A 24,707-nucleotide genomic window follows, 5' to 3' on the forward strand; every position below is an offset into this window, starting at 1 on the left:
AAGTAGTAATAGTAGTCATTTAATAGTATAAATTGTGCAATTGCTCTATGATATGAAATCACTGAATACATTATGGACCTGATATGAACAGCATTGGACAGTGGTATTAATATGAAGACACTGGTATGTGTAGTAGGGACGGTAGAATAAACATGAACAATTAAGATGAGATACACAGAGTAGCTAGTATGAAAATGTCTACTTTCTGGTTGCTTCATAAAGTAGTTCTTCAATTATTTATATATATTCCATTGAAAAAAACTCCTGAGTCATTATTTTGTGATTGTGGATACAGAGTAATCATAACAGATGATCTCTCAATAGAGGCCTCTACATTACTAACCAGAGGTAAGTCATTAATTAGAAACATCTAGAGGCAAAATAATGTTATTATAACATGTCATAAGGTGTCAGCCAATAAGTAGGCTCGACTTTGAGTTTTTTTTTATTTTTTTATATTATTACTGCCTTTACAGCTCTACATCTTTCGTAAATGCGTTTTTCCTCTACAGAAACGGTAAGATTGCATTCAACCAGGTATTACAGGCATGATCACAGATAGATAGTATCTATGTTGCTCGGATCACCTGATATTACCAGGCTTAAATTGGTCACGTGTCATCCAGGAAACCTTTTTTTTCTCCTTTGCGAAACAGAGTTGTCAATGACCCGCCTTTACCTCACGTTGATTGGTCAAAGTTAAGAAGTACATTGAGCTGATTGGTGGGACAGATGACTCTCCTACGATCATGTCTAAATTAAACAACTCCCCTTCTTTAAACGGGTCTATGTGTAATTGATAGCTTCACTCAAATACATCGATAAGAATTTGGTTAGATGGTACTAATTTCAGAAACTTTACGCGAACGGTAGTCAGGTAAGTTTGACCAAAATAGCACTGGACCACTTTGAAAGGAAGTGCTTACTCCGCCAAAGTTGCTGTCTTCTTGTCTGCCTCTCAGCTATGTCTCAAGGTGTCTCCTGTCACTTACTTATGTATCGAGCGCAACATGTCCGTGCTATGTTATTATCAAAACGGCATTGAGTTGTGTGAGTAGTAAACCTGTTGCTGTCATTCAATTGGACCAAAGGACAAACTAAGCGCTATCGTTCTTTCCCTTTCGCTAAGACTCTAATCGGTCATGGGGTTGTGTTTATACTTGCTCTGGGCTGTATTTGGCTTTATGCATATCTTAAACGACAGGTTTTTTTTAAAAACTAATTACAACAGTTATTTCGGATATAGCGCTGAATATACACACAAGGTGCATACATTTAAAATGGTACCTTATGCATCATTTAGACTCGAGAGCCTGCTGTTCTAAGGTTTTGTGCGCAACACACGTTGTAAGATATCAAAATATAGATCAATATAAGACTGCATGTTTATAGGAAGAAGTTGGTTGCATCGATTCTCAAATTTATTTTCTTTAAAGAAAGTGTTATTTGTGCATTCCTGACATCATGAGGGTCAGTAATACATGCACAGCTTTCGCATCTACTTTATGTGTGAGCTATGACTATTCCCTGTGATATGGTCTTCAAAACGTTTGATGTTCCTATCAAAGCCAAGGAACTAAATCTACATTTAGGCCTCCTTGTCATGTTGAAAACCAACGAATATAAGCCCTTTCCAAACATACAAGTCTCAGGATGGCTGTGGTTTACTATCGTACTTGAACATGCCCTTGCAAACTAGGAATCTCACACCATAGGCAAATATTTGTGCTATAACCCTTACTTTTTCTTTCTTTCTCAGGATGAATACCAAACAGCATTTCCTGAGCATAACATTACAGTCCAGTACAGTAGGATACAGTACAAAATTAAAATCTAAGCATGTCTGGTAGAAGTGAGGTGGGAAATGGGTGATACAGGAAGTAGGTAAACTGTGAGTGTAGATATGTATCTGATTGGCTGGAGAGGTATTCATACAGAAAAGGGGAAGCTCCTCTTTCAGGTCTGCTCATAGTATTTTACGCATACGGTCATTCCGTTTGTTTTGGTCAGTTTAGTAAACATATTTTGAAATGGAGTGTAGTGAAAGTATCCTGTGTAGCGCTGGAGAGCTGGAGTTGGACCCTGACATTGTGAGTGAAGAAGCAGGCAAGCTGTATTCTGAACTGCAGGTAATGGCCCTAACTCATCAACTATTTCCTTAGACATAGCATATTTGTCAACCTTTTGTTGATATAATGACATTTGCTTGCATGTGGAGCTTCATTGGTGCTGGTGATGTCATTGGTCTGCATTAGGTTGATGAACAGCATACATCTGACTGGTTCCTTTGATCTCTCTCTCTCTCTCTCTCTCTCTCTCTCTCTCTCTCTCTCTCTCTCTCTCTCTCTCTCTCTCTCTCTCTCTCTCTCTCTCTCTCTCTCTCTCTCTCTCTCTCTCTCTCTCTCTCTCTCTCTCTCTCTCTCTCTCTCTCTCTCTCTCTCTCTCTCTCTCTCTCTCTCTCAGACGGTGATTGAGACTCATGGGGCCGGGGTGGTGGAGTCTCTGGTGCCCATCCTTGTCTGGGTCCTGGAGGGGCTTGCCAGCTGCCGAGCCCAGCTGAGGGAGAGCCAGGAGGAGGGGGAGAAGGGGAGGGTGGAGAGAGAGGAGCTGATGGAGCGCTACCAATCAGAGAAGTCCCTGAGGAGAGAGAGCCAAGAGGTAACACAGGATGCCCAAAGTCCACCTGTGGGCATCCTCGAGCAAGACGCATACCCTCAACCTGTTCATTCATCATTCATCAACAACTCTGTATAACAGTGTCTACTGATTAAGAACTACTAATACTAATTAGTGTAGTACATGGCATATTTAATCAATTTGGAAGCTGTTAAGTTTAAATGGTGTTGCAACATGCTTGGTCATGTCGATCCCGTCTTTCCTCAGAGGTATCATGAACTAGATGACCAAAGTGAACAGGAAAGGAGGGCCATGCGAGCCAGGGAGAAGGAGCGGGAGAAGAGAGAGAGAGATCTGGAGAGGAAGGCTAGAGAACAGGCTGACCAACGTGAGTTCTCGGGTCATAAGTTGCGTGTTAAATGTTATCTATGGTATGTGCGCCATCATTGATAAAGCCTGCTACCTATTCCCAACGTGATCCTTTTTCTAATCCTGCTTCTTGTGTGAGGCAGAGCGTACTGAGTAACTAAATGTTCACTCCTGTGACAATAGAAGTCATGCCTGATGCATACTGTCTGTTTAATGCAGTGGTGGCCTTGGAGGAGCAGAAAGTTAGTGTTGCCAGAGAACTGAGTTCACTGAAGAATACTCACAATAAGGTCAGTTTTTGTTGGACATTCAGGATGTTTGGTCTACAAGCTTGTCAACTTGCTTGTTAATGAGGGAATCTTATCTTTCAGTCATTATCACCAAGTGATGCATATTGTTGTCACTTTTTTCTTTTAGTTGGCGCTTGCTTTTCGAGAGCTGCAGGAAAAGAAAAAGGATTCTGAAAGAGAGACTCGTTCAAGGTTTTTTATGGCTAATATTTTACAATCAAATATAATATAATGTATTTAACCAGCATTATAGTGATTTCATTCCTCTTCACAAGAAAATGACCTGCACCATTATTATGTTCTGTTTGGTCGATAGAAACCATGGACATGCCAGAAGTTCTGAAACGCAAACAGCCCCACTCCAAGCTGACAATAGTGTTGACGATAAAGTGAGCATCTCATTCTTCATCTTCATATTTATAATCCCAACAAACGGATGACCTTTTGGATGGATGACCTATGACCTTTTCCTTCTTTAAGGCTATTTCGAGATCACGTGGTCACTCCGATTGCCCTCCATTGAGGGAGCCAGCTGCCCCAGGAGTGAATGTGATTGACATTGAGAGAATGCCATCCCCAGATCCGTCTTTTATTAATGACATCATAAGCTCCACCCCAGAGCTGTCTCAGCTGCAGGACCTATTGGATGGCAGGTGAGAGGATGGAGATTAATTTACACTGAACTACTCATAATACGTGCCACTTGAAAGAGTGGGGGATAAGTGTGAAACTGAATAGGGGCTGTTGTCAATTTAATGTTGCAATACTAAACATTTCTTAGCTCGTAGCTTAAAATTACCTAGATGTACAGTCAACTGAATTTTTTTTTTTTTCTTTTCTTTATGTTATCTATATGAGACAAGGGAACACGCATTTCAAAAGTAACTGGGGTCTCCTCTTGTGACACATATTGTTTAGTTAAATACATTTATCCTACACGGTTATTCCGTCACAGATCCGTGGAGATAAATTATTAATATTTATTACACGGCTCTCCTCAATGCTGTGGAATTCTCCGTTCACTTGAATGGGCCTTCCCGACTTCCAGGCGGTGAATTATTTCGATAATTGACCGTTGCTAAGCATATAATTACCGCTGTCAAGGAAAGTGAATTTTTGCCCCTGATTCACGTCTTTGATGCACGTCTTTGGTTCACTCTGCAAGTAGTCCTGTAACTTATCAACCCTAGCGTATTCGGTTGCTAAGCGACGTCAACGTCTTTGGCAGACTATTTCTCTGCTGATCAACACTACGAATGGTAATTGTAAAAGACACACCGTGTGAAGTTATTTTTTCGTTTTGGCAAATAGCCGACTTCTAATAGCTTTGCGTTGGTTTCCGGTTCGCCCTGTCGGGGCTTAATTTCCCGATAATGACCGGCGTTCTATACTTTATCCCTTACGTATTTGAACTTCAGCAAGCACGCACGCACACGCACAGTGCCATCCATAAAATGCCCTTGAAACTTTATTTTCTCTTCCACTGTTTTTAGCGCACTTAGTCAGACGGTGGTGTCAGGAGCAGGGCCTAGGACCAGCTTGGAGGAGGAGATGATGGAGGCAATGGTGAACGAGGAGGAGGAACATAGGATAGAGGAGGCTGTGCTGGCCAAAGACAATCAAGATAAAATGGAGCAGAAGGAAGATGAAGGCGAAATTGAAGAGGAGGAGGAGGAGGAAGATAGTCTGGAACAGGAGCTACGGAACACAGATTCTGTGTTTTCAGAGCTGTCTGAGTTGAGCCGTGATTACGTAGACAGCGTTGACCACGGGGCCAGTGTCCGAGGTATGAGTTTGTAAAATACATTTGGAAATTGCGAAAGATGAAAATTGTAATATAAATATTAAATATAAATGTATATTCCTGCCTTGAGGAATTGAACCAAGATGGTTTTGTTAACTAGGGACTATAATTGTCAGGGACTTCACATAACAATCTTTGAGTACGACTGATATGCATTTGTTCAGGAGGTAGAGCGACTTGACTTATAAAACGGAAGGTTGCTAGTTCGATCCCTGGCTCCTCCTAGCTGAGTGTCGAGGTGTTCCTTAGTAAGTCACCTAACCTAACTGCTCCCAACGAGCTGGCTGTTGCATTGCATGGTTCATTTTGTATATGAATGTGGCTGAACAGAACAGAAAATAGGTTACTCTAATCGACTATAGGAAAATAAACTGTAGGTGCTAAAGAGTGTATTCTAGGACTGCACCGGTATGAATCCATGTTGGGTTGCTTCGAAGCGAAAAATCTGTACTCGCATGAATACCTTTTTTATTGTTCAAATGAATGTTCTAACTTCTAAACTTCTAATCTTAGAAGGTGTGTGTGTGTGTGTCTGTGTTTATACAGGCAGCGTGGACCAGTTGGAGGAGATTCTATCTCAGTTTGAGGACCTGAAACACACCCAGTGAGACTTTCTTATTTGTTTTTGTTCTGACTTTGCACAGACTTGCCTGGTATTAATCTATCAGTATGCAGATAGTTACCCGCACATTCCTGGTTCATTTGGCATAAAACCAGAAAATCTGAAAACATAGCATGAATCTGCTATTCTTATTTTTTCCCTTCTTTTGTTTGTCTTTCTTCTTTTTCAGTGAATTGGTAGACGCAGCCCGCAAGGCTCTGATATCTCGGGTGGAAGAGCTGACCAACGATCGCTTAGCTGTTAAACTGGAACTGACCTCTTCGCAGGAAACGGCCTCTCATTTAGAGAGCAGGATGAAGGAAATGGAGCAGGAAACCAAGAGGTGCACAACATTTCGCTTCCCAATCAAAATGTTTCTGTTTAACAATATATTGTCTTGTAAATACTACAGTTCTTTGGATGATTTAATCTATAAATCCATTATATAATTAACAATGATGTTTATTATTTGCTTGTCTTAGGCTTCGGAAAGAACTGGAGACCTGCCAGTCTGAAGACCCTGATGTAAGAAATTATTTGTATTTTCGACCTTTCAATCTAGATCTATGATAGTGGTCAATGGAGACCTGGAGAATGTGTTGCCCTATGAGACTGTACATTCCTACGGGCACTCCATACCTGTCTCTCTTGATTATAGGGCGCTCTACCCACATCGATGCGCCGTTTCTCAAGGTCTGAGATGGCTCGTGTGGTCATGGAGAAGAACCAGTACAAAGAGCGTCTGTTCGAGCTGCAGGAAGCAGTGAGGCGGAGTCAGGTCCTCCGGTCAGTACACCGCAGATAGGGGGAATAAGTCAATTAAAGAAATCTTTAACTGATGTACTTATGAATAAGTACAAGGCTTAATAATTGCTTAATAATTACCGCAATGTCAAGGAGACAAGAGCTGAATTGTTTTAACCTTTGCTCCATTCATCTTTTGATTTGATTTACAGTGCCACTAAAGATGTGAGGATAACAGAGGAGAGAGAGAGAGGTGTTTGGGGCAGGTGATTGTACATTTTAGTTTTTCTGCTACGATCAAAATGATCTACATACAGTTAATCAGGCACTGATGCATGTTCAGAGTGGTGTGTTGGGTTCACCTGTAACATGTTTCCGTCTCTTCAGGTTTCACCGTCTGTTCGGCCGGCCTAGGGAGCCTTTTGTCCTCGCTGCTGCTCAGGGCTTCACCAAGGCAACGTCCCCTGCACTCAGTCGCTCTCCGCTGCGATCCCCACAACTACAGACTGTCAATCAGACTCGGACGGAGTAAGTCGACGCACATATTACACTTGGTTCAAGGGGCAGGATAGTCTAGGGGCTGCTGTGGTTGACTCCCAGTCGAAAGATGCTGGGTTCGATCCTCAATAGCCGCAGTCTACCTGTAGGCATCCTTGAGCAAGTTACCCCCACCCCTTACCTGCTCATCTATCGGCTGCTTCTAAAATGAATCAATGTAATTTCTGTATTCAGCACTTTGAATGAATAAACATCAGACCAATGACTTGATATTAAATCGCAACCCTATTTGTCCCACGTGTGATTTGTGATTGTAATGCGTGATTGCAATGTGTGATTGAACAGATTAATACACGATGGACATTCCTCTAGCTCTGTGTCCCCTGCTGCTCTCTCTCCACGTGTCAGGAAGAGGGAACTCTACAGGGAGGTTCGCTCCCACATCTGGGGAACGCTGGGAAAGCGGCAGCTCAATGGATGGAGCGTGCCTCTGTCACACACACAGGTAGGAGTCCAACTTCAATAGCTTCTAAGGGCGTGTTGATCGTGTCTGTGGGGTTTGAAGTGCGAGGTTGACGTTAAGCCAAAAGACAATTTATATACAAAACTATATTTCATCTTAGTCATGGTTTTGCGCATCTCCCCTTCAACAACATTCTCTGCCTGGGTTACTCACTTTATGTTTCTGCAAACACAAACCCTTACCTATGTCTGGCCTGTCTTTAGTGATCATTTCAATGCTGATTTATTTTCAAGGAGTCAATGGAGTCTACCCCTGAGCCTAAAGATGTGCCCGCTCTATTGCAACTCCGAATGCTGGATCAGAGAGACCCTAGCGCTAAGGTACATCACATCACACCACACAAAACCATGTGGCTCTTATAAAATGATCTGCTGTTTGTCACAAAACAGCTGCATCCACCTTTGCACCGCACCTGGGTCTGCAGTCATGTGCCTTATTCACTAGTTTTGCTCCCGTAGCTCAACTGTGCCGTTGCTGTGACAGCGGAGATCTCGGGAGAAGCTGCGGTAAGTGTGTGTGTGTGTGTGTGTGTTTGTGTGTGTTTTTCCATCCTACCTTTTAATTGCACCTGTGATCCTCCTCTAAACACCACATACAGTGCCAACTCAGAGGCATAACCACCATTACCGATGCATGTAATGTCATGTTTCCACCCACCCTGTCCATCCTCCTCCTCCGTCAGTGCTCTGTGTGGCTCATGTCTGGCCTGGGCTCCTCCAGTGAAGTCACAGTGATCGACCCGGCACGCTCCAACACAGTGCTGGACCAGTTCAGCCTGCCCCCTACCTCACCTGCCCTCTGCATCTGTGCTGTGCCCCCTACTGGTCAGTGAGAAAGTCACAGGCCACTGAGCCCATTCAAATCCCTGTCTTAATACTACATACAATTTCCATTTACTAAACTTAACCCTCGTCAAAGATCTTTGTGTGTTTTTTAAATGACTGATTCTCTTACCGAAGAGTCTCTTAACTGTACCTCTAACACTTTGGGTTCGGATGATTCTCTTTTCATCAGGCAACACCTCAGGAACTGTATGGATTGGAACTCAGGAAGGAAGGTAGTTCCTGCTGAATGTGCAGTTTCCTTGAAATAACATTCAGAGTGAAATTCTAGCTCTGATGATAGGAGTTGCTCATACATTTAGTTCTTGACACTAACCTTTTCTATTTCCCTCTCCGCAGTGTGCTGGTACATTCAGCCTCGACAGGAAGAAGGCGATGTATGCAATCAATTTCTCTCTCAGAGGGTGTGCACTCCCTCACGTAAGTTAAAAGACTTGAGTCTGTTTTCCATTGGGACAAGGATAATGTGTAAATTAATGTGAATATTCATGTTATATGTTCTTTGTTGATTTCAAGTGTTTTCCGTCCTTTAGGTATTCCTCCAACCAAGTCATAGCTGGCCTAGCTGACGGGACACTAGCTTTTTTCTCTCACAATGGAGGTGAATACATTCCTTAGTTTTCCATTTCAAAGCCAGTCTTATCACCCAATGTTGAATTAACATGGTCGCCACTTGAACCGTAATGACAACAACGGTTTGGCAGGTGGCTGGGACCTCCCCTCACACCAGGTGATGAGCCTGGGCACCACGCCTCTCCAGCCCCTCCGCTGCTGCCTGGCTAAAGGGGGCCGCTTGTGGGTTGGATACTGGAACCGGGTCCATGTAGTGGATATTGAAAGCAAAAAGGCTGAGGTGAGCGAGTCAAAGCAGTGCGTTTTCAGTGTTTTCTTCATAATAAGACAAAAGTACAACTTAATATATGTCTTAGTGCGTTAATCATTGCTGTACTCTTCATAGTAAGACAAGAGAAGAACTTAATAGTTGTCTTAATCAGTGGGTTAAGCATTGCTGTACTCTTATCTTAATAGTAAGACAAGAGAAGAACTTAATAGTTGTCTTAATCAGTGGGTTAAGCATTGCTGTACTCTTATCTTAATAGTAATACAAGAGAAGAACTTAATAGTTGTCTTAATCAGTGGGTTAAGCATTGCTGTACTCTTGTCTCCCCGTGCAGCAAAACTTCTCGGTCTCTGAGCGCAGCGAGCAGCAAGTGCGCTTCCTGTGCGCAGCAGGAAGTGGCGTCTGGACGTCCTGCCGCCTGGACCCCCTGCTCAGGCTGTTTGATTGGTCCAGTGGACGGCCGCTGCAGGAGGTGGACCTGACTCCTCTGGTCACTAAGACGCTAGGTTTGTGCACGCTCTTATAGCCCCTGTTGGAACAATTACTATTGTGAGACGTCTATTGTGTAATTATACACAATAATAGTTTTGTAACCGTTTAAAAATTCAGTTTTGAAATATGATCATGAGACACATTTAAGGCTTAGTGAATGAAGATAAACCCTTCATTTAAATGTTCAATATGTTTGTCCAGCTGCAATCCAGTATGCAACACAAATAAATACTCAAATACATTGAAAAGCAATTCAATTCTAACTTATGTTTGAATGTTTATACCTTAAATCACACAAGTTGCATGTCGACAGCTTTGTGCTTTTTGTTCGTACTAACCGCATGTTTCCCAGGTCAAGCCTTCCTGTCCATATCGCCTCTTCAGGTCTCTGCTCTAACCATAATCTCCAGCTGTCTGTGGTTGGGGACTGGCAGTGGTGCTATCTTCTCCATCCCCTTGACCATCAGTGAGTTATCTTCATACACTATACTACGATCTATGGTAATGAAATGCATACCTTTTTTGACTTGTTGCTGCTCTCAACGCAACCCACAGCCTCAGAGTTGCTGTCCATCCCATACTGCTCTCTGGCGGCTGCCCAGTTGTGTTACCATGGTCACAGACAAGCCGTCAAATTCTTCATCGTTGCACCTAGTATGCGCTGGTTTGGCATTATTTAAATGTGTATTCAATATTGTGCTGTGTAGTAGAGGAGTTCTTAGTTGTCTGCATTCTGAAAGTTACTTCCTTCTCCTGCAGACTGCTTGACGACATCTACTGGTGGGGATAGTTGTGCTCCATCACAGTTCATCCTCAGTGGAGGAGAAGGCTACATCAACTTCAGAATCGGTGGGTTGAAAATCACTAAATTCTTCATTTTTTTCTTTTTTTAAAGAGCCTGGTATTCTTTCAATCCTAATTTTCCTGCAGAGGTTTGAAAAGTGTCTAACAGATCAGTTGACTCTCACAGGAGACGATACAAGTGATGGCTCCACTGAGCTGCCCCAAACAACACTCAGCCGTTCTGAACGCAGTCTCATGATCATCTGGCAAAGCCCCACCTCTTCTGTTCCCAGCTCTGCACTCTGACATGGCTGACCTTAATGTCCGGAGGTGTTCCTTGAAATTGTACTACAGCAATGATGAATGATGCATTAAATAGACAATGTAGTTGAGTTTGCACTTGACTAATAGCCTAAATTCATAACCCTGCCTCACTGTACCTTTACATTACCTGTGAAGCCTTTGTTGAACGCACCAATGCTACAGATTTTATCTTAAGTATTTACGTTACATGTTTTGCCTGTCCCACGTATTGTTCAGAATTTGAATCGTAACCACACACACAAGTATTGATGATCTTCTGCAAACTTTTTCTTCTGTCTTCTGAACAAATCCACCAGATTTTCTCCAGCTGAGGGCTTTTGTCATGTAATGTTAGCCATAATCATTTATTACCTGGTAATTATAGACATCATCTCTTAATCAATCATCTCCTGATTAATTGTGGGATAGTTCCTGGTTAAGAAGACAGTCTTTCCATCTTATTTTTGCTCAACCTGCACACATATCTGAATACAGCCCCTATTACTAAACATGACAGGGGCATTGTTTTACCCCTGTCATGTTTAGTAGCAGATCCACGGGGTGGACTAAAAATAAGAAATGTACTTTCTAAATGCTACGCTTCATTTCCTTCTATTTCGATGGGTTGTTTTATCACATCCATGTTAAAATCTGTCTTAAAAAACGACAATTGTTATGCTACAAAACCCTCATCTGTATGCAAAAATGTGATATATGTGTGTGTGTCTCGATATATATTGATCTTACCTATAAATTATCAATGTAACAGATTTGTGAAGAAATGTATTTATTTTCTTAATTGTTTGTAAGGTCATCTGTTAATTATATTGGTATGGTGTTATGGTTGCTTTGGTTTAAAGTATTCTAACATATTCGACGTGTCTTATGCAGTATTGGCTATTTACTGTCTCGATTTGTGCACACTTTTGTTTCAACAATCATCGGACTATTATACTTTTGTAAATGTAATATTTTTTTGTTAAAATATATTTTTAATGATAATTGAGTTGGGTTATTTTTACTGTTAGCACATGTTGTATTTGAATAGTGAGATCCAAAAACGTTTTCACTAGACCCTAGCTTATGATACATGCATACGTACATAGCAAAAAAAAAATATTACACACAATTTAATTTAAACACTTTAATTTTAACATTACCAATATTTCTAGAACGTTAGCCATCTCCATGCTCGGTATATATATAAAAAAAAAATGAAGACCTGAAGGATGCATGGCCTTGAAGCATTTCATATCGGCCCCTTCAGGCTTCACGGGCTGCTCTGAGACCTGGGCATCCGAATCCTTCGGCTCAGATTTCGTGCGAGGCGGTCGAAGGCGGTGCCCCCTAACTTCTTTGTGGTGGTCAGTCCTTGGATGTTTCCGCTGTACCAGATAACCCAGCCCCCCATGGAGAACAGCACCAGAAGGGCCCCCGAGTACACCAGCAGGTCCCCGAAGTCCTGACCCTCGAATTCCAGCGAGGCAAAGACGCCCAGCAGCATGGAAATCACGCCCAGCAGGTCCATCGCCACGGCGAACACCAGAGCGAACTTACAATGGGTCAGCCCATCACTCTTCACTGCCATGGCTGCGCAGAGAGAACACCGAAGGGGTAGAGGGGGAGCGTGGATGTCATTGTAACAAAATCCACTTACACACCTGTATACTTGTATATTTTGAGAGATCTATTTATGTTAGATCCTACATGTTATCACACAAATAGGCCTAGGGAATACTTCAGAAGTTATGTCCAATAACAAATAATTTCCGAATATATGCTTACCATTTGTCTCAGCGTTGAAATTGTATTTAATATATAAAGCCAATAGTATTGTGTCTTCCAAGCTTTCCGGACATAGCCTACTCTGCTAAGGTAGAAAACTGCAATGTCAAACGACACTGCGCCTGTATTACCTGTTTGGCAATCCCCCCCTGAACAGGTTTGAAAACAAGGACGCACCTCAACAGGATGCGAGTGCTGTCTTGTGTCATTGAATCACATTGCACACCCACAGTTTCATGACAACAATCAGTAGGCCTACTGCATTTTGGAATTTACTTATTACTTAACTGTACCTTTGTTAATCCACATATAACGTTTTCATAGTAAAGGTTCACACACAGCCTATTAATTGTTTTAAACTCCAGTAAACCCTTTGTCGCACACAGGTTTTCATTGGGTCCCAGTATTATTACTATCGGAAGTGACGTCGTGGGCGATAATTGTTATTGTTAGCTTGTTAGCTATCGGCTACTTGATTCATGAATAGAGATATGACAGAGTTATAACATCTTATTACATGTGAACGGTGAAGTTATTACAACTGTAAAAAGGTATGTGCAGATATTTATTCAAAGGCTGTATCGCACGGAATTCTCCCTCTTAAGTGGCGGAAGTACAAGTCTATAATTTGAAACAAGAAGGGGAATGTTTTTTATTTGTAGCTAAATACGTGCTAAATGTATTGCTAATGTTAGCTGAAATCGAGCAGCCAGCGTCGGAAATTATGAACCCACTTGTGCAGTCCCATATATACAAACAATAAACGTGGTTTTGTTGGAGTTGTGCATGATATTCCTTTTTTAATCCTTTGTCATTTGATATAATTAAGCAATCAAAATGGAGTGCATTCGAGATGTTTTGGGAATATCTCAACAAGGCGATCACGAGTTTCCCTAATTACTTGGAGGCACATGTCCCTTTTCCTACGTTGTGAAGGTGCAAGACCAGCTGCTTGTCATAGTTATACTGATAGTCACATATGCGGTTGAATATGGATTAAAAGGAAGCATGTTTGCTTATTTAAGAGGGACGTGATGGAGGAGGGAAACAGAAACGAAGGTGCCTCCACAGCCAAGAACCACACAGCGTCAATTCAACTACAGAGTACGTTTTATAACTGAAACAAGTTTGTGTTTGTCCTTTCAAACAAGTCATAACAATTATCTTTTTGACACAATCTTCTCCTCAGCTCCAAAAAATGAGGACACCTATGAAATAGCTATCCCGTATGAAGAGAGCAGCTTTGAACAACAAGGGTTTTTCAACCAGACTGATCAGAATTTTGAGGGTGAATATCACAAAAAACCTGTGTTCAGACATTGTTTTTGATATATTCTCTTTCAACTATACATTTTTCCCTTCCTTTATAGAATCTGCCCCCACTACTGGTTCTTCCGCCCCTAGTAACTCATACATACTGATCACCAACCTGCGGACCCAGCTGCAAATCTCTCTGGAGAAGAACTCCTGGTTGCAGAAGCGGATCGAGGACCTGGAGGAAGAGAGGGACTTCCTCCGCTGCCAGTTGGACCGCTTCATCTTCTCCACAAAGAGTCAGGGTCAGGGTGACGGACAGAGCCACTATAGTAATGGTAAGAAAACATTTCAGCTTCATTATCACAAAGGCTGCCAGAGGGTGTTGGTAACAGGTTTAAAAATGTTGGCCAATATGGCCATCAGGTACATCAGGATTATTACTTTTTTGTTGGGCTAGCTCCACCATTTCCAGAGGACTCAGTAGAGTTGTAGTACTGTTAAATCCTAATTTTCATGTTAATATACTGTTACTATGACCGGTGTCCTCATGCATGCGAGGACCGATCCCATAAGGAAAAATAATCATAGGTTAATAATAACTAGACGAAGACCAAAAAACATTACAGCCAACACAATATCCAACATTCCAATTCTCCTATGCTTCAAAAATGGAGGCGGTCGTTGCAATGTGACATCATTATCATAAGCCGTAAATATCAGAATATCAGAATAGATCAACTACATTCATACTGGTGTTCTGTTTTTATCATAAGGATATGAATCAAGACGATTCAATTGGAGGGGCAGAAGAGAGGAAGATCGTCCCGTTGGTAGACATGAATGATTACAAAACTTTGGATTATTTTAACATATAATAGATCATATCAAACTAATTTGTTATGACTACTTCCTGCTTACAGAGCCGCAGAAGTCAGATTTCCCCACACGGCAATTTAATCAACGAAGGCCTGCTCCTTCAGCGATGCTGGCATCCAAGAATACAAACCCAATGGCTAATCAGCTTGGCTCCCTGAACGCATTGTTCAACTCTGCATCCGCCCAGGCACATCTACCTGGCCATAGCAGCACCAGTTCAACTGCCATTGGCAGTAACCCCAGGCCGACCATCAATGAACTTGGCAGCCATGTCAACGTGGGGCAAGGTGAGATTGTTTGGCTGTCAGACAGAATCTTATTTCAAAATGTGACTATAAATGATGGATTTGGTTCTTTGTGGTGGTTTATCTTTCTAGTCATGCTGACAGATTGTCCTTGGACTCTCTTATCAGAGCCTCTTTCACTGCTGGGGGAATCGGAAGAGTACCTGGAGCAGGAGAGCTATCTTGATGAAGAGCAAATGATAACAGGAGAGCATGGGTTGCCAGAGAATATGAACGCTAATAGACTCGCGATAAAGAGGAGGAAGATTTTCCAAGCACCAAGGGAGCGACAAAGAGGTGACAGATAATTGAAAATAAATATTTAAATGTTCTTCATTACATAGTTTATGTGTCATCTTGCTTGATGCAAATTCCTTCTCATTAATCTTCTTGTTCTTGCTGTTCTTCAGTGAAAGATGCCGCTGGTGTTCTCTTCCGCTACAAAAAGATCCTACTGACCTACCAGCGTCTGAAGAACATGTCTAAAGCCTTCCAGATTCATGGTGTGGATCGGAACACAATAGCCTCCACCACACCCATTGCAGAACTGTTACTAGTAGCCCCAGAAAAGGTGGCAGAGGTGGGCCAGTTTGATCCTTCCAAGGAGAAGTTGCTGGACTACGCCCGGCGCTGCTACATTACCATGGATGAGGAGACACTCAGCAGGGTGCAGGCCCTGAAAAAGAATAACTTGCTTCTGCCCATATCCTACAGGTTTAGACACTGAGGAGAGGAACAGAGGAACACACTCCACAGGACGTTGGGGTGGTTAGGAAGGGCAGGTGAGCTGCTGCAGCAGGGCAGCTCCCCTGATAGGAATATGGATGTCCAGAGGCCTTTTGGAATTATTTTGCCTTGAGATTGTCTAGGACGTAGCCATGGAGCTGTTTCGGACCCTTCCTTTTAAGACACCTATTTGTATGCCTCACCGGTTTTTATTTTAACAATTGATGAATAATCCTCAACAATCCTCATCAAGTAAACAATAATCACCATAATGCAAGAGCAATTCAAAAATGAATGCCTTTACCTTTTGAAGAAAGAAGTTGTTTTAATTGTAACCTTTAGGTTTTTTCTCCACATTTAAATCATGTAGATGAGATAAGAGGCACAGCAGAACTTTTGTCTGTGTGGGTTTTAAGAAAGCATAGACGTAATTTGATCCTTTTTAAGGTTCAATGGTGAATGTGATTAAGGAGAATTTGGGAGGATGCCCCAGTAGGTTTAATTAATCATGAATGGAATATTAGACTCACCTGCTTGAACTTGGTGTCAAGGAAACTATAACTTTTTCAGGAAATATGGTGACATTTGAAAAATGTCCATTTCTCTTTCATGTTGTCTGTAAAAGTTCCATCCACAGAAAATGTGTTGTTTCATTTTTTTTCTTTTTTAGAAGCATTGACAGTTGCAGGAGCAGTATCTGATGTATTGTACACGCGTGTGTACATAGCCAAAGTTCCAACACCAGTCCCTTGAGGCACGTTGAGAGACAGCAGGTGTAAATGCAAAGGGCACCTGCTGCCAACCACTTGCATTTACAGTTGAATGGCTAGGGTCTGATTCAGCAGATATTGATTGTTCCCTTTTCTTTAAAGGAAAAAGAACTGTGAGATATTTGTTGACATTGTTTTCCTTATGCATTGAGGCTATTGAGGAGATGGTAGCTTACTTGTCTTGTATAGACATTTTTGATAGCTCATCTCTTTAGGGTGGGTAATTTAAATTCCAGGTAGCCTAAATTATGGATAATTACAATATATACATGTATATGTTTTAAATTAATATTTCAATAATTGACAATTGTTTTAACATTACATTTTATTTTTTGCAGAGAGCTCCATTCCTTTTAAGCGTCTATGTCATTACATATTTAATCCTTCGAGACCCACCTAGTTTGGAGTCCTCATTTTGAAATACAGTGTTGGTTGTGAAACATCAGAAATAAGACAAATGACTTTAGTGGCTGCATTTTATGAATGCTTTGATGTCATATATGTTATTTGTGGAGAGAGGATAAATCTATTAAAGAGGCTGCTGCTGTTCCGATCGATCTGTCTGTGCAAGACTGGACATTTCCTTTCTATTCTCGTTTTTCATAATGCAAAGCTGACTGTTTTGACTTCAAGCCAGAAAAGCAGAGTCACTGCACAATGCTGATTTATGTCGTCCAACGATTTTTATTCTTCTTTTATCTAGCATCAGATTTAAGTAAAGTAAAAATATTTTATTCAGTCTATGTGTACAATATAATTTACACTATGGTTGAAAAACACAACTTATAGCATCACAAACATGAATCCGCTTTCACACCAGTAAAATACATCATTCTTGTATAACCAAAGAAACAAAATAATCCTGGGCATCATCTCAATTTAAAATATATGGACACTGATTAAAATGCGTCATCTTAAAGACGAGTAGATAGATAAATAAATAGATGGGTAGAGTATATCATTTTTCCGAATAGGGAAATAAAGCGAAACAGTAAGAGTTGCAGCAGAAAGGTACATTAATGATATAAAATACACACAATAAGTTTAGACAAAAGGTCGAACATAGGATTACTAAATACATATAAATGCAAATACTACTAATACTAGATACAAATATAATACAAATCTATTTTTAACTTCTAGGCTAGCCATAGCTTAAAATGTGCATTGTGCACTTCAATTCAGCATCTCTAATTGAGTCGCCCTATTCAATAGATAAACCAACCCAACTCTCTATACAAGGTCTAAGATATGGAATGGGGCGAAATTAAGTATTTTTTAGCAATACATTTTTTTAGTGCTAGAGTTTGTATTTCTTTTCAAAATACCGGAAACCCGGGGGTAATCAACTTCCGTTCTCAAGCTGTACCTGGAAGACGGCAAAAGCGGGCTCACTGAGTGTGCAGCTATCGTTTTTACCCGAGCTACACAATTGGATATTGTATAAATTGGAAGTATAAAGGCAAACCCGTGCATTTGCTTCATCAGTGAGTCTCTTATGGTGGCATTTGGCTCTGCGAAAAGCCCCTTTGTTGTTTCGTCTTTCTGTAGCATGCTAACAGGCGGCCCGGCGGTCTCGAGAAGGCCTGTTCTCCTGGACTTTGCTATCTGATAGCTTAGCATACCTTAGCAAGCTAACCCATGCTAATCTATGAGTTAGCTTAGCATACGCTAGCAAGCTAACCCATGCGAACACGTTTTCATGTTCTATGTTGTCGAATACATCGTAAACAAAGACTAGATCACTTTTACCTTGCGTAAATTGTGTTTGATTTTTTCATGTTTTGCCTTATGTGTGAAGAAATTGTAGTACTAAAATCAATTGACTTAGCTAACGTTACGACAGCAAAACACCAAAGTGTTGCTTATTAAGTCGCTAGCTTGCAAGCTAGCTTTGTTTTAATTTATTGTAACCCGGTCTCTTTTGCAAACCAGAGATGTCGGACTTCGACGAATTTGAGAGGCAACTTTCCGAAAACAAACAAGGTAATGCACCATTGATCCCTTGAACTGCCAATATACTGTATCAGTGCCGCCTCTGTTAGCAAGCTTGCTTGGCTCTATGGAGTAGGGTCTTGTCTACTTGCTGGAGGTGTTTCATCTCTGCCTTCATTCATTACATTGACCATATCTAATGTATCCTAGCCGCCAGCGAGGATAATGTTAAGAGCCCATTAATAGGGCTCTTAACATTAATAAGAGCCCTATTAATGTTAATGTCACTATTATCTGCCGCTTTCTAATGGCAACGTAGTCACCAATGGTCAACCTCTATGGACAGCTAGGGTCAATCTCGGTTTCACAAAAAAAATAACGTCTGTATGTATGAGAAACTTAATGTAAAGAATCATGCGAATAATTGAAATGTTCATTGTTCTGAATGCGGACATACTATATCTTTTGGTGTCCTATATGTCGTCCAAGTCATACGGTTGCTTAACATTTTATCTTGGTATCAGCTCCGCTGGCGAAAAAACACAAATATTGCAGCCTTTAGAGTAGACATCAATCTTATGTATAGAGGAGTCAAATGGTTTAAAACCTATTGCATGCATTTTTTGTTCCTACCCAATTATCCTTGCCGTAGTATTATGACGTTAACCGCACACTTGGATAGGATTACGTGTGTTGCATTGTGTTTTGCATTGAAATAATTTCAGACATTTCATAATTAAAGCTGACTTTTCTTCAACCATATCATTGCAATTAACGTGAACAATAATACCTTAATGTACAGTAACAACCTGAAGTATTTCTACAGTTAAAAGGTTTGTTTTTAAACGTGCGTCTCCCGCTTCTTACCAATGTTATAAAAGTATTTAACCCTGGGCCATGGGGCATAAGAATGAAATGTCTGACCACATTCAGCCTTTTTAACAACCCTGTTTTGGCTAACTGGCTTAACAGCGGAGCGCGACAAGGAGAACCGCCATCATCGCCGCTCCCCGTCCCGCAGTCGCAGCCGAGAGAGGAAGAGGAGGAGCAGAGACCGGGACAGACGCAGCAGGGACCGCCGGGACAGTAAAGAGCGCAGACCCAGGCGCAGGTTGGTGTCCCGTACAAACTGGGCCGTACATCTCCCCCATATAACAGGAGCCTCAACCTGGATTGGAGGTGTATATTTAGATGCTGTATTAATCATGACACCTTTTGAAATGTTAAGAGAATATATACAACTTGGAAAACATCTGCCCTGTTTGGACAATTTGACCTTTTGGGCTAGGCTTTTTCCTTACTATGCAGCATTTATAGCTGTATTTCAAAAGCATCACTAAATCAGATATGTATCTCATTAATTTTCGCATTTTTATTTTGTAACCATTTAAGTAGTCTTGACTGATTTTGACCAGTAATTATTTTATTAGAACAGGACAACCTTTTTTATTTAGCCAGTTGTGGCCCACTTTACCAGTCTAACTTACTGATGTGCAGACAGTTTAAGTAACGTAGCACTTAACTGTTGAGTTATGAGTTCTTGTTCCTTTGTCCGACTACCATGATTTTGACATGAAACATGGATTCGAAAGTGGAGATCTCTTGATTATTTTTCGTTTTTTGCAATTTGTATATTTTGTTGTCTTTTCTGTGTCTTTATGGACAAGAAGTAGGTTGAAGAGAGACATTTACTTGTAGCATTCAACAGGTCCAGAGGAACCTTGGTCATAACGGGTCTAAATTAACCTTGGTGTATTGTCGGCTGAGCCACTGAGCTGCCCAGAGATGGTGATATTGTATTTTTCTTTAAATTGTCGTTTTAATTAGAAGCATATTAGAAAATGGTGAAACAACATACGACTATGCATTATTTGTTTAACCAGAATGACATGCAATCTGACCAATAAGTTATGTAGGAGGACGGGGACTGTTGTTGGTGGTTGATAAAGAATGAAGGAGCACAGATTGGTCTTTTGTGCAGTCAGCTGTGCAAGATTTCCCTGCATCTAAAACATGGTTCTTGCAGGATTTTATAGAGGTGCCAAACCCTGTCATTGCAAGGCATACACAATCTAGCTGATGGCCCTTTGCGATTGACTCCCGTACGAGCCTCGCTGCCGAGGAACCTCGGCAGCAGTCAGTGCTTAGGCACCACCGCCTCCTGCAGTGCCGAGGCGTTGGTTCCTCGGCAGCGGGAAGCGGGGCTCAAGCGGGAGACATTCGCGGGCAACAATCCCTTCCTCCATGTCGTGGTTCAACCAACGCCTCAGGGAGTAAAAGCCAAAGTTCCTATCCCCAATTCCTTCTCAACCATGGCTGAGATAACCTCCACTACGAGTCTCGTTGTGGAAATACCGGAGACGAGAGTCTACATAACACCAGCAGCTGAACGGTTATCCAAATAACAAAGAAGTGTACAACACTTGCGTTACAGTCCTCAAGCTCTATAATGTCATATAATCATGGCCAAAAGCTGTGTGCGCCTCCAGACGATATTATGTATCACAAACGACTGCGTCGGGTTCTTAGACTTCCACATTAATCTGAAGTTGACCAGTGACGTCAAAGAACCGACGTGTTATGCGCCATAACACCAACAGCAAAACGGTTATCCAGATAACAACGTTGCAGTGTGTGTAAGCACGCACGCCGCTCGCACGGTCGTAGCTCATTGGTGGGCCAAATTCTCTGGGCTGGCAAGGCAGGTGGCATCTCCCCTTATGACGACATACGGCGAAAATTCCAAACGGTGCGTCTCAGCTTCGTTTTTTCAAAGGCGGAGCAGAATGCCTAGAACTCGTTTTAGAACCAACAAGGCCTTTAAGGCCTTTATTCACATGTTCTTTTTTCAGATAAGGTGTGATTTGGTTCCCATTGAGTTAATTTGTGTATTTCCCACCGCTCAAATCCAAATGTGATATTCTAATTAATTGCTCTATGTTCTTTGGAAAATGGTGAGATTGAACAACGTAAAATCTAGTTAAGTTAGTATGGTCGTAATCACGACCATACTAACAAGTACAAAAATAGCCAAATGGGGTCTCGCATGCTCTCGGTTAAACCGCAATCGTGCGCTACAAGGAATTGAGCAGGAACCGGAAAGATCCATACCGCTGGATGAGGCCACAGCCATTTGTTGTGCAATTGTTAGCCAGCAGAAATATGTTTGATATGAGAGAAATGTGAAACCTTTCCACTGTCATTTCAGCTCACCAGTCAACCAACCCCAAGAGATTGCTGTAAGGTAATACAGCAAAATAACACTGAGCCGTTTTCTGCATTGTTAAAACACAACTCTATTCTCTGTGGAGAACTGCCTAGTAAATCTTACCCTTTAAAACCGGGACCCTTATTTTGAAAAGCGGCTTCCGGCAAGACCACTTTAATGCTTCCAGAAAATGAAGCATGTCTGCAGATGGAACGCAAGGCTGGGTATTTAGCTATTTACAGTTAAACTAACGAGGTATGGCTTTATTCTAGATACGATTTAACAAACTAAGTCTCACGGAACCAGACCTGAAGAACCTGGCCATCTCTCATCCCAACGCTGTGCATCACATGCATTATATTCATGTACACTGGGAGTCATGCTCATACTCTTCATTGTGCTTTCGTCCTCTACCCAGCCGCTCCCCACACCGGGAGAAGGAGAAGAAGAAGAACAAGGTGAAGAAGTACTGGGATGTCCCGCCTCCCGGTTTTGAACACATCACCCCCATGCAGTATAAAGCCATGCAAGGTATCGCCTCCCACACCACTTTTTCCACTGCCTCCCGACATCCTGATGGGGTTCACAGTCAATATTTCCAAGAATTGGGGTTGAATTCTTCTCCCAGATGTGGATTGCGGTCTTTAGGTGTCATATTTAATCAGAGAAGAGCCATCCAACCATGATATCTGTCTACTTGAGAAAGAAGTGTTCCTAGGTAATTGCTGGTGATGATCTGGTTCATAATGTTAGGTTAAATGTAAGAATGACAAGGCTCACGGGCTATTTATCTTTTGTATGCTTGCTTAACACCTCCAATTCAGTATCTCTACATGTGCTATGTAGCTAAAATTAAATGGGGTAAATTGAGTGTTGGAGTAAGGCTAAACAGTACTGTGGTCAGATATGTCAATTCTTGTGTGTCTGTCCCCCTTGTCCTCCAGCTGCTGGCCAGATCCCAGCCACAGCTCTCCTCCCGACCATGACCCCAGACGGCCTAGCGGTCACCCCCACCCCCGTGCCCGTGGTGGGCAGCCAGATGACACGGCAGGCCCGCAGGCTCTACGTGGGCAACATCCCCTTTGGAATCACAGAGGTAAAGGAGATTGCACATAACTTTAAACCACCACACATTCAACAGCAAAGCTTTGGGTTTTTAAAAGCAAAAGCCATGTCGTATTTACAACGATACCATTTCTTAATTTCCCCCCTTCTCTGCGCAGGAGTCTATGATGGACTTCTTCAACGCTCAGATGCGTTTGGGGGGGCTGACTCAGGCCCCCGGAAATCCCGTCCTTGCAGTCCAGATCAACCAGGACAAGAACTTCGCCTTCCTTGAGGTTTGAGCACTGCCCATGGCCACGCCCCTCTTAATTTCTGTGTCCTCATCTCGTAGGACAAATGTGAAACCGGTCCTGTTGTGTCTTGGTGTGTGCGTAGTTCCGCTCGGTGGATGAGACAACCCAAGCCATGGCTTTCGACGGCATCATCTTCCAGGGCCAGAGTCTCAAGATCAGACGTCCCCACGACTACCAGCCCCTACCCGGCATGAGCGAGAACCCCAGCGTCTACGTGCCAGGTGCCTAATGCCGCACCGAGTTGCTCCTGCACGCATGGCGTCATTTGTAGCGTTAGTCTGTTTTTGGTAGTCTGTACTCATGTGTCTTTTATTGACCCACAGGCGTTGTGTCAACGGTGGTGCCTGACTCGGCACACAAGCTCTTCATCGGGGGCCTGCCCAACTACCTGAACGATGACCAGGTCAGTTTCCCTGGGTTATAAACGTAGGGTCGTTTTAATCGCTGGTGATTACACAAGAGGTAGAAGTCCCAATGTAACCCATCTTTGATTTTAGGAGTATCCTTTACATGTTCGGTTGAGTCATTTGCAGTTGCACTACAGATGGTTAATTCATGGCAACCATACTGAGGTGTGGTTGTCTTGGTACATCATACATCTCCATTGAGCTCCCTCTCCTATGTGTTAACATTTTCAGGTGAAGGAGTTGCTGACATCATTCGGTCCTCTGAAGGCCTTCAACCTTGTGAAGGACAGCGCCACCGGCCTCTCTAAAGGATACGCCTTCTGTGAATACGTTGACGTCAACCTCAACGACCAGGTAACCGTTGCAGCATCCCTGCTCACTGGGGTTTAACATGAGCTTAACACTCTTCTGTTACAAGCGAAAGATAATGCAGCAATATCTTTTTGTCTTTGACAAAAATAACCTTTTGTCAAAGGTTATTTTTTTCTAAATGCGTGTTGTGATTCCAGGCGATTGCAGGGCTGAACGGAATGCAGCTTGGAGACAAGAAGCTGCTGGTCCAGAGAGCCAGTGTTGGATCCAAGGACGCCACCCTGGTAAGAAGGATGCCTAGAGGCAACAAGAGAATATGTCTAATACAGTAGTAGAGCTTCCGTAGTTTAATACTATTGATCTGATGGTTAGAACGAACCATTGTCTTGACTCGTTGCGTGTGTGTGTGTCTTCCCCAGACGAGTATAAACCAGACCCCGGTAACGCTGCAGGTGCCGGGCCTGATGAACAGCTCGGTGACCCAGATGGGCGGCCTGCCCACCGAGGTGCTCTGTCTGATGAACATGGTGGCGCCGGAGGAGCTGCTGGATGACGAGGAGTACGAGGAGATCGTGGAGGACGTCAGGGAGGAGTGCAGCAAGTACGGCCAAGTCAAGAGCATCGAGATCCCTCGCCCGGTCGACGGCCTGGAGGTCCCTGGGACTGGCAAGGTACAGCGCTGTGTGTCACGGGAGGACCACCCGACGACCACCGGTGTTTTGCTTTTGTTTTCTTTGTCCCCTGTTCCTAATGTGTGTGCGTTTTTGGTTTGCTCCCCACCAGATCTTCGTGGAGTTCATGTCCGTGTTCGACTCCCAGAAGGCCATGCAGGGCCTGACCGGTCGGAAGTTTGCCAACAGGGTTGTGGTGACCAAATACTGCGACCCAGACGCCTACCACCGCCGAGACTTCTGGTAGAAATAGTCGGGAAAGAGAGGATGGGGGGGGGGGGGGGGGGGGGAGACACGAGGTGTACCGGCCAATTCCAAATCGCCCATGTAGGTTATACTTTCAGCACTTCATTTCAAGTAGATCTGGGCCTATTACTCGTTTGGCTAGTGGCTTTTGGATACACCCATTTTA

General features: G+C 42.6%; 4 protein-coding genes across 11 annotated transcripts; 3 read left to right on the forward strand and 1 right to left on the reverse strand.

Annotated features, from left to right (window-relative positions):
* The first annotated feature begins 459 nt into the window (after positions 1 to 459).
* si:dkey-17m8.1 (C-Jun-amino-terminal kinase-interacting protein 3) lies at positions 460 to 11,904 on the forward strand. Of its 3 annotated transcripts, none has more exons than XM_056601433.1 (28): positions 460 to 877; positions 1,760 to 2,129; positions 2,464 to 2,658; positions 2,884 to 3,004; positions 3,205 to 3,275; positions 3,403 to 3,467; positions 3,592 to 3,664; positions 3,756 to 3,928; positions 4,769 to 5,061; positions 5,626 to 5,683; positions 5,871 to 6,023; positions 6,163 to 6,205; positions 6,339 to 6,466; positions 6,637 to 6,690; positions 6,812 to 6,952; positions 7,268 to 7,427; positions 7,679 to 7,765; positions 7,904 to 7,951; positions 8,128 to 8,269; positions 8,460 to 8,502; positions 8,627 to 8,707; positions 8,821 to 8,888; positions 8,992 to 9,140; positions 9,463 to 9,634; positions 9,973 to 10,086; positions 10,176 to 10,274; positions 10,380 to 10,469; positions 10,591 to 11,904. In XM_056601433.1, the coding sequence occupies exons 2-28, from the start codon at positions 2,031 to 2,033 to the stop codon at positions 10,707 to 10,709; spliced, it is 3,039 nt and encodes a 1,012-aa protein (XP_056457408.1). In that variant the 5' UTR covers positions 460 to 877; positions 1,760 to 2,030; the 3' UTR covers positions 10,710 to 11,904. The 3 variants fall into 3 exon arrangements, with proteins under 3 accessions (XP_056457408.1, XP_056457409.1, XP_056457410.1); XM_056601434.1 differs by having other exon boundaries at positions 7,295 to 7,427; positions 10,591 to 11,903; XM_056601435.1 differs by having other exon boundaries at positions 7,331 to 7,427; positions 10,591 to 11,903.
* On the reverse strand, positions 10,409 to 12,898 carry LOC130391352 (transmembrane protein 238-like). The gene is made up of 2 exons (XM_056601444.1): positions 12,492 to 12,898; positions 10,409 to 12,296 (listed from the first exon to the last, which is right to left on the reverse strand). Exon 2 carries the CDS (start codon positions 12,292 to 12,294, stop codon positions 11,977 to 11,979), a length of 318 nt encoding a protein of 105 aa, XP_056457419.1. The 5' UTR covers positions 12,295 to 12,296; positions 12,492 to 12,898; the 3' UTR covers positions 10,409 to 11,976.
* ccdc106a (coiled-coil domain containing 106a) lies at positions 12,746 to 17,337 on the forward strand. Of its 3 annotated transcripts, XM_056601442.1 has the most exons (9): positions 12,746 to 13,042; positions 13,321 to 13,427; positions 13,517 to 13,595; positions 13,681 to 13,779; positions 13,862 to 14,083; positions 14,522 to 14,578; positions 14,669 to 14,911; positions 15,002 to 15,205; positions 15,319 to 17,337. In XM_056601442.1, the coding sequence occupies exons 3-9, from the start codon at positions 13,526 to 13,528 to the stop codon at positions 15,633 to 15,635; spliced, it is 1,212 nt and encodes a 403-aa protein (XP_056457417.1). In that variant the 5' UTR covers positions 12,746 to 13,042; positions 13,321 to 13,427; positions 13,517 to 13,525; the 3' UTR covers positions 15,636 to 17,337. The 3 variants fall into 3 exon arrangements, with proteins under 3 accessions (XP_056457417.1, XP_056457416.1, XP_056457418.1); XM_056601441.1 differs by lacking the exon at positions 13,321 to 13,427 and having other exon boundaries at positions 12,747 to 13,042; positions 15,319 to 17,335; XM_056601443.1 differs by lacking the exon at positions 13,321 to 13,427 and having other exon boundaries at positions 12,752 to 13,042; positions 15,038 to 15,205; positions 15,319 to 17,332.
* A 396-nt stretch (positions 17,338 to 17,733) lies between these two features.
* u2af2a (U2 small nuclear RNA auxiliary factor 2a) lies at positions 17,734 to 24,578 on the forward strand. Of its 4 annotated transcripts, none has more exons than XM_056601437.1 (13): positions 17,734 to 17,891; positions 18,340 to 18,389; positions 19,302 to 19,450; positions 21,548 to 21,583; positions 21,966 to 22,078; positions 22,492 to 22,643; positions 22,771 to 22,887; positions 22,988 to 23,126; positions 23,229 to 23,308; positions 23,544 to 23,666; positions 23,822 to 23,908; positions 24,044 to 24,295; positions 24,408 to 24,578. In XM_056601437.1, the coding sequence occupies exons 2-13, from the start codon at positions 18,342 to 18,344 to the stop codon at positions 24,540 to 24,542; spliced, it is 1,431 nt and encodes a 476-aa protein (XP_056457412.1). In that variant the 5' UTR covers positions 17,734 to 17,891; positions 18,340 to 18,341; the 3' UTR covers positions 24,543 to 24,578. The 4 variants fall into 4 exon arrangements, with proteins under 4 accessions (XP_056457412.1, XP_056457415.1, XP_056457414.1 ...); XM_056601438.1 differs by having other exon boundaries at positions 17,735 to 17,891; positions 18,340 to 18,390; positions 19,312 to 19,450; XM_056601440.1 differs by lacking the exon at positions 21,548 to 21,583 and having other exon boundaries at positions 18,340 to 18,390; positions 19,312 to 19,450.
* The last annotated feature ends 129 nt before the right edge of the window (positions 24,579 to 24,707 follow it).

This window comes from Gadus chalcogrammus, chromosome 11, assembly GCF_026213295.1.
Source record: "Gadus chalcogrammus isolate NIFS_2021 chromosome 11, NIFS_Gcha_1.0, whole genome shotgun sequence".
Classification (NCBI taxonomy): domain Eukaryota; kingdom Metazoa; phylum Chordata; class Actinopteri; order Gadiformes; family Gadidae; genus Gadus; species Gadus chalcogrammus.